We start from the raw sequence: 9,477 nt of genomic DNA on the forward strand, positions 1-9,477 counted from the left end.
CTGTACTATAATCCTCTCACTGATCCCTATATCTATGTACTATAACCCCCTCACTGATCCCTACCCCTCTGTACTATAATCCTCTCACTGTTCCCTATATCTATGTACTATAACCCCCTCACTGATCCCTACCCCAATATACTATAATCCCCTCACTGATCCCTACCCCTCTGTACTATAATCCCCTCACTGATCCCTACCCCTCTGTACTATAATCCTCTCACTGATCCCTATATCTATGTACTATAACCCCCTCACTGATCCCTACCCCTCTGTACTATAATCCTCTCACTGTTCCCTATATCTATGTACTATAACCCCCTCACTGATCCTTACCCCAATATACTATAATCCCCTCACTGATCCCTACCTCTGTATACTATAATCCTCTCACTGATCCCTATATCTATGTACTATAACCCCCTCACTGATCCCTACCACTGTGTACTATAATCCCCTCACTGATCCCTACCCCTCTGTACTATAATCCTCTCACTGATCCCTATATCTATGTACTATAACCCCCTCACTGATCCCTACCCCTCTGTACTATAATCCTCTCACTGATCCCTACCTCTATATACTATAATCCTCTCACTGATCCCTATATACTATAATCCCCTCACTGATCCCTACCCCTATATACTATAATCCCCTCACTGATCCCAACCCCTGTATACTATAATCCTCTCACTGATCCCTACCCCTATATACTATAATACCCTCACTGATCCCTATCCCTGTATACTATAATCCCCTCACTGATCCCTACCCCTATATACTATAATCCCCTCACTGATCCCTACCCCTATATACTATAATCCCCTCACTGATCCATATCCCTGTATACTATAACCCCTCACTGATCTCTAGTGACAGTTACATTTGTCTGACCTTTACACATTGGCTCCTTAATATTTTGTACCCCTTACATTCTTCACTCCTGTCACTTAAACCCCTTCTCATATATGTGTCACAGACTCATGTTAGTTTTGGTTCACTGTTAAAGTGGCAATGTCATCAGACTCTCACCTGAATGTCATGTACACTCATTAACACATCCACAGTGTCGTTTTTATCACATTGACACTTCATTAACGCTTCTGACTTGCAATTTCCGCAACACATCACTGACATTAATTACCTTACAGAACCATTGTCAAGTTTTACGTTACCTCAACATTGAGCTCACTTTGTCCCTACTATTCTGTTACTTTTACCAATTATCATTTCATTATACTAAACCACCTCACTGATATTGCTTTATCTCCATCCTATCTAACTTGCACTTTAACCTTTTATTAATCTCAGTGCCCTGTACTGTAACCTTATATACCTCAAGCCACATTGATTTCCAGAGAACATACCCTGAACTTACTGACCCATGACAGCCTCAGCCACTTGCTCTTCCTTGGAGTTGTTAAAATTTGTGTGACTGTGGAAGAGATGAGATAACTTTACACCCTTCTGTTAAGCTGTTGATAGAAATAAGAATGCAGGACCAACGGACCAAAACCTACTCGTATCCTTTTCATCATGAATAATCAGTTTTACTGGGTTCTTAGTCTTCCAAAAATGTGAATAAATATCTGTGTGTATAAATGTTAGTTGTAATGTAATTTTGAATGTCACTGGTAAAGTAAATCATTATATATAATTATGCTATTGTAGCTGCATAGAGATTTATAGTTTTGAACTTTCATTAATGTCCTCTAATTTATGGCTGTTTCCTGTAATTATGCATGTTGTCATGGATACTCTAAAAACTTTTTCCACCTGCCCTTTATGTCTTTTACATTAAAAATACCTGATTTTAAAAACATTTGTATGGTAGTATTTGCTGAGTAAAAGAGAGTTAGGCACTTCCTGCAAAACCTCTTATTTGGTAATCTTAGGGAAACAATATACAATTCTCCATAATACACTAATGTCTCGGAGTCATGGGTGACAACACTCACTGTATATTGCACTGAGGGTGCTTTCAGAGTGTTTCAAACTCTCAGAAAACTAAGGTTTATTAAACCCTTTGGTGAACACTCACTCTGTACCAATGGTCACTTGGTGTGATTGCAGGCCTTGCATCAGGAGGGTCCCAAGACCACCCTGGGTCGCTGTTCTATTCCTCTCTAAGGATAGTTCTTAGTAAATGCATTCACATGAATATTGTCTAAGACCATAAATGGCAGCTTCCATTCTCTGTAGTCCAGTGATGGGCAGCATCATACACTTCAGGGACCGCATGTGCCGCAAGGGCATCACATTCTCAGTAATAAGTTAAAACAATACATGTAATCAAAGACAGACACCTATCTGTAATACTGGATCAGCAGATACTTTAGATAAGTGTTACAAGCTATAACATACTTGCCTACTTTTGAAGGCAGCTGTCCGGGAGGGGGTCCGTCGAGGGGGGCGTGGCCACACGTGGTGCGCTTGTTAGGCCCCGCCCCTTTCAAGCTTAGGCATTTTAGCCAATCGCAGTAGGGGCCACAATGCAGCATTTCGCCCCGCCCCCACCATCTTCAACAACGGCGACAGCTGGATCCTGGATTTTTGCCTGCTCTCTCGGGAGTCCAGGAGAACTCCCAAAAATTCGGGAGTCTCCCGGACATTCCGGGAGAGTAGGCAACTATGAGCTATAAGAAACAAATCTGACAATAAAGTAGGAATGAGCTGGTGGCTACAGGTTAAGGTTTGGACGGCCGCCTGTTGCCTATCACTGATGTAGGCAATGTGTGCTCTGTAAGTTATGCCAAACATCTTACAGAGCAGTGGTCGAAGTGTTGGTATGAAAAATGTAATGAGACTGTAAGTGAATGGAGTTTGATAGTTGTACAATGAAGGCTATAGGAGAAGTGGCGGTATGGCGTACCACCGTATACACCCCTACTTCCACCGCTGACACAGAGGATATTGCAGACCTGTTGTTGAAATAGATTAAAGGAAATAGGTGCGTGCCACCTACACTTTATTTTCATAGATCTTTATTCAGATAAAAGCAGCATCACAATTCAACAGAACAGGCCAGGATCAATAAAATCCCTGGACCAACAACTATTTCACATGATCAAACCATACTTTCTCACAGCACATTGGGTGTTTATATCCCATATCTGCCCTGAGAAAGTGTTGTTTTATCCGGCTGTTAGTCCATGGGTTTTTTTTTTTTTTTGGCTTCTGTTGGGATTCTGCTTTTACCTGAAGAAATATCAGTGAAATGACATTGTGATGCGGGCCGTGCACCCAGTATTCCCTTCACCCCCTCTCCAGGAAAAATGCCAGTTTGTGCCATAAATCCTTGTTAGCTTAGTAAATAGTAAGTGTAACAATTGTCCTGTGAGCTATAGACATTCATCCATCAATAGTAACCATTATATCAGCTGTGGCTTATATAATGGTCCTGATTTAAGAAACACAAAAATGGCTGAGGTGCACTACGCAATCTCTATAGTGTTGCTGCGCGACCACGTTTCCACCAAGTACGCCTGGTTTTGTGAAAAATAGATTTCTTTTTGCAGAGATAGATTATTGACAGGAGATAAAGGGGTGAAGAGGGTGCATTTATAGAGACCACCCTTGCTGAGTAGAAGGGTGCTTGTTCATTTTCAATCCACAAAACTATTTATATTTTGCACCAGGTTGGAGCTGGCAGAGATCTGCAATTTAAATGGGATGCATTTTGCACTAGTTTTCTAGGTGATAGAATGTGAGGCTAAGACAAGCATTTTAGGAGAATAACATGAAAGTTTAATTTAATGAAAAGAGTGGTTCTAAAGGGATAGGAGATTAGACTTGTGTGAGTTTTCCTTTTTCCAACTTAAAGTTTTCAGAGCGCTGCTGGATAAGTCATCTAGGCTAGCGCTGAGCAACAGATGGCCCATGTGCCGCTTGTGCCACCGCTCAGCCGTCTGGTCCTGATCTTATTAGAACGGGACATCTAACTTCTGTGTCACATGACTTCCTCTGCACAGTGCTGGGAGGTCACATGGCATACCCAAAGGAGATGGGTGTACACTGTCCTCTTTCCTTCCTCTTTGTGGCCCCTTTGAAGTCTGGAGGGCCACTCTTGTTGCTCTCCAGGAACTTAATGTTACCCATCACTGATGTAGGCAAACTGGTGCACAACCATGGCATTCTGCGGTGAACATCCAGTGTGCCTTATAAATGGAGTCCAACATTTTTGTGAAAGATGCACAGGTTTACCCCAGAAGAACATGTGCACTGAACTAAAGAATTGTACAATTATGCCACATATACACTGAACAATTGTTTTGCATTAAGATAAAATAATTTCAAATATTTCAATCTGAATTATATCTGATTGTATACTTTTGATTGGATTTGATTATATGTCTCTCACACACTGAAATATTTCCATGCAGCTCAATGAAAATCATATTTGAGGACGTTTTTCTCTTGCATAAACCTCATTGTTAGTGAATCTCTAAGGAATTCATAGTTGTTTAATCAAATAACTATTTGCTCTGTACTGGGATCTGCTCAAAGCATTTTAATAACTGAAATTGAATAATTATATGTGCAGAAGTAATACGTATGTGTTCAATCATCTGTTATTATTAACCTTTATTTAGATAGTGTCAGCATATTAATCAGCACTTTGAAGATAATGTTTAATCATTCCCGTCAGCCCCTGCTCCTGTGGAGCTTACAGTCTAAATTCTCTACACGCACACCTAGTAGTATGTTGTTTGAACTTTGAGAGAAAATTGGAGCATCTGGAGGAAACCCATTCAAACAATGGAATAACATAGAAAATCCTCATGGATGGTGCCCTGGTTGGAATTGAACCATGTATGGGGTTTCATGTATGTGGTTACAGGTCCATTTAAGTATAATCCTTAACTTTGTGTTATTGCAAGAAATCATAAAACACAGTTCGAAATAGATTTAGAAGAAGAACGCCAAGCTCTGCTGGAAGATCAAAAAATATATAGACAACGTGCTCAAAAATTGTCAGTGGAGACAAATCGGCGAAGAAAGTAAGTCATGTTATATTTTTGATGAACAAAGTTTTAGCTGTTTGTTTTGTCTTGGTTATATTATGTTTTTAGCTAGTAATGTCGATAAGCTTTTAGAAACATAAAAATCAACTTAGGTCCCGCCATATGCCGGATGTGTAGAAGTGCGCCTAGGTTTCTGTTATAGGTTTGCGGAGGATCAGACTTTTGCACAGGCCAAAGGGGAGGAGTTGAGCAGAGTGGGGGCTATAGACTAGCCGCACTTTGGGCAGTGAGAGTATTAAGGTGTGGACAAGACGCACATTTTTAGGGCCTTTTCACGCCATCAATGAATTTGAATTTTCCAGCAGCTCGGAGCTGATGGTCTTTGAGTCTCATCCTACACATTCAATGGGTCTCATTTTGCACCTGTATGCTCTACATAAAGATCAATTATCTCTATTCTATTATCCATTTCCCCTCTGTCTTTCTTTTAAAACAGAAACCCAAAACCCAGAATGTGGGACTGATATTTAATTATTATTGTATATTTATATAACGTCACCATATTATGCAGAGGTTCAAAAAGAATATTTCAGACTCCAGTTTCTGCCCCATTGGATATTACCATCTAAATTATCTACCACACAAGCACGTACAAAATTTCTAAGCAGCCAATTAACCTACTAATATGTTTTTAGACTGTGGGAGAAAACTGGAGGAAAGGCATGCAAACATGGGGAGAACATACAATTGTCACACAGATAGGGCCCTGGTCAGAACAAGTCCATTGTCTTTTGTCTGTGAGGCAGCAGTGCTGACCACTGTGTCACCGTGCTGACAATGCCTGTGTGCACAAGCCCTTACATAGGCAATAAATCAGTGGGGAGCATTAAACAGCTTGGTGGCTGAATGCAGCATACCTGATGCATAGGCAAACCGAGGAGGGGGTTTCCTAGTGTGTGGAAACCCCCCTCCAAGCCTGGGGCACTGTATAATTGAGTTGGCTGGACCCTGCCCCCCCTTCACACGGCTCGGTTTGAAAAGGGAGAGCTGCGTGCACCTAACAGTAGTGCACGCAGCATTACCCATGTATATTATGGGGATAGGAAGAGTTGGAGAGCAGCCGAGCACTGACTAATATTATAGCTACACCCCCATGCATGCTGGTCACGCCCACTGATGGCGTGGTGTGGAAACACCTCTCTACAAATCCTGCGTTTGCCCCTGTGATGGTAGTAAGTTCTACCTTAGTAATTCTATTATCACAGAGTCCTAGACATTCACACAGTCAGTGATTGGAGGATGGAGGTTAGTCTGTGATTGGAGGGTGGAGGTTAGTCTGTGATTGGAGGATGGAGGTTAGTCTGTGATTGGAGGATGGAGGTTAGTCTGTGATTGGAGGATGAAGGTTAGTCTGTGATTGGATGCTGATATCTTCTCACCTGATTGAGCCCTAGATTAACCACTGTTTAGGCCGTGTGAACACTTCATGCTGGTGCCCTGATCCCACGCTGGTTTAAGACCTAATGGGGCCCTAGGTAATATACTGGTTCGCACATATATATAAAATCACACACACACCCATTCATATATATTATACATATATATATATATATACTATACCTCATATATATATATACACTATACCACTACTATATATCCAGAGATCTCCTGAGTCTGGAGATCTGTAAAGGAGCAAAAGTTTGATGGCTGGAGTTAAATATATTAGTTTTAGTAGAATTTATAAATAAATAAAATAAAGAAATACATTTATTTATTAATACAATAAATGGTATAAGTACTGGTTAATCATATAGGTGCCAATGTAAAAACCCAACAACACCACTTACATGGCTGTTTCACATCACCATCTAAACTTAGCTGTTTCATGCTACTGACCAAGATAATCAAGCCCTGGCGGCAGCAGCCGCTCAAGGGATTCCAGCTCGCAAACAGCTCATCCTCTTCTACATATCTATATCTGAATATACCGTATATATAAATAAATATCTACAGCCATCAGTCACAACATTAAAACCACCTGCCTAATATTGTGTAGGTCCCCTTTGTGCAGCCAAAACAACTCTGAACCTTCTAGGTATGGACTCCACAAGATCTCTGAAAGTGTCCTGTGGTATCTGGCTCCAAGACGTTAGCAGCAGCTCCTGTAAGTTGTGAGGTGGGGCCTCAAACTTGTTTTTCTAGCACATCCCACAGCTGCCCGATCGGATTGAGATCTGGAGAATTTGGAGGCCAAGTCAACACCTTATATTCTTTATCATGTTCCTCAAACTATTTTTACAGTGGGGCAGAGTGCATTATCCTGCTGAAAGAAGCCACTGCCATCAGGGAATACAGATACCATGATTGGGTGTACTTGGTCTGCAACAATGTTTAGGTGGTACGTGCCAAAGTAACATCCACATGAATGCCAGGATTTCCCAGCAGAACATTGCCCAGAGCATCACACTGCCTCCGCCGGCTTTCCTTATTCTCATAGTGCATCCTGGTGCCATCTCTTCCACAGGTAAATGACACGCACTCAACCAGCCTTTCACATAATGTAAAAGAAAATGTGATTCATCAGACCAGGCCACCTTCTTCCATTGCTCCATGGTCCAGTTGTGGCGCTCACATGCCCATTATAGGCGCTTTCGCCGGTGGACAAGGGGCAGCATGGGCACTCTGATCGGTCTGTGGCTACGCAGCCCCATATGCAGCAAACTGTGATGTACTGTGTGTTCTGACACCTTTCTATCATAGCCAACATTAACTTTTTCATCAATTTGTGCCACAGTAGCTCTTCTGTGGGACTGATTCAGATGCACTAGCCTTCACTGTCCACGCGTGTCAGCGAGTCTTCAGCGTCCATGACCTATTCGCCGGTTCACCGGTGTTTTTTTTTTTGGACCACATTTTGTACTAACCAGTGCATACCAGGAACACCCCACAAGGCCTGTTGTTTTAAAGATGCTCTGACCCAGTCATCTAGCCATCACAATTTGGTCCTTGTCAAAGTGGCTCAGATCCTTACACTTTCCCATTTTCCTGCTTCCAATACATCAACTTCAAGAATTGACTGTTCACTTGCTGCCTAATATATCCCACTCCTTGACAGGTGCCATTGTATTGAGAAAATCAATTTTATTCACTTCACTTGTCAGTGGTTTTAATGTTGTGGCTGCTCGGTGTATATATAATACATACATACATACAGACAGACACACAACACACAAATATATATACAAACACATAAATCCTGCCCTGAGATGACCTCTTCGGCCAGGGCACATGCTCCATTGCTGACGACTGTATACATCCTCCCCATGTGCATTGCTCTTCCAGTTAACGCACATTAAACAGACCTGAAAAAAAGAGGTCTATTGTCTATACTCGATGAACCAAACAGACCTAAAATGCTGTTTATTCTATTTTTAGGTTCCCCCTAGTGGTTCATCAAGTATAGGCAAAGGGTACTCAACAATATATCACTATTTTGGAGTTACGGTGAATGCAAATTACCATGAACGGATAAATAACCGCCCCCCTTTTTAACCTTTTAAGAAGCTTTGAGGTTTTTAATCTGTGGTCATGTATCACAGACGCTGCTGGTGTATAATCTATGTCATTCCCATTGCATGTGAATGATTTACAGAGGTGCAGTAAGTTTCTGGAGGTAACATTACCTCCTACAGTGCTGGCAGTGAAGGGATAAAGCATTGAGTTTGTCTGTTGGATAAATCCTTCTGTGGGTGAGTGCCAAAGTAACCCTTCATTTATAAACAGAGTACAATAAGCCTATCCCTGCCCACTTCAAGTCTGGATACACAGACATGCATAATGATAACAAATAGGTGCTTTGAACTACTCAAATTTACCTATAAATAATTTATTTAATTTATAGAAAATATATATTACGTGTGTTGGTTCTACATTTAGATGACATAATTTATTGAAGTGACACTTGTCAATAACATTGATTTCCTCTTGTTGTGTTCCTTCTGTGCTTTTCAGCCATGTATTCGTATTAGAGGTTTTTTTTTATTATTATTGCACTGAATACGACACACCGTTGTTATGAGCAACAAACATAATTCCACCTGATGATATAAATACATAGCTGAAAAGCAAAAAGAGAAAGCTGGACTTATAAAACGGTGAATTCTTTTTAAATAATTTTTATTGGTTGCTTTTTTAAATATAAACAACAAAAAATAAAAATAGAACTACAGCATGGTTTAATGTCAGTGTCATTCTCTTCTAGACCATAGAGAGTTACAACACATGGGGTATATTTACTAAACTGCGGGTTTGAAAAAGTGGAGATGTTGCCTATAGCAACCAATCAGATTGTAGTTATTTATTTAGTACATTCTACAAAATGACAGCTAGAATCTGATTGGTTGCTATAGGCGACATCTTCACTTTTTCAAAGTAAATATACCCCATGGGGTTATCCAGTGTAAAACAATGGATTTTATTTCCATCAGAAATAACCTGCTTGAAGAGCGGGTTA

General features: G+C 40.8%; 1 protein-coding gene across 2 annotated transcripts in view; it reads left to right on the forward strand.

Annotated features, from left to right (window-relative positions):
* The first annotated feature begins 314 nt into the window (after positions 1-314).
* CEP126 (centrosomal protein 126) overlaps positions 315-9,477 on the forward strand; it is a 69,440-nt gene continuing 60,277 nt past the window's right edge. For both annotated transcript variants that reach the window (XM_075198779.1, XM_075198780.1), the window contains exons 1-2: positions 315-1,522; positions 4,881-5,000. In XM_075198779.1, coding sequence (XP_075054880.1) covers positions 1,494-1,522; positions 4,881-5,000 — 149 coding nt within the window. In that variant the 5' untranslated portion in view covers positions 315-1,493. The remainder of the gene's footprint in view (positions 1,523-4,880; positions 5,001-9,477) is intronic.

The sequence above is a fragment of the Mixophyes fleayi genome, chromosome 2 (genome assembly GCF_038048845.1).
Source record: "Mixophyes fleayi isolate aMixFle1 chromosome 2, aMixFle1.hap1, whole genome shotgun sequence".
Lineage (NCBI taxonomy): Eukaryota > Metazoa > Chordata > Amphibia > Anura > Limnodynastidae > Mixophyes > Mixophyes fleayi.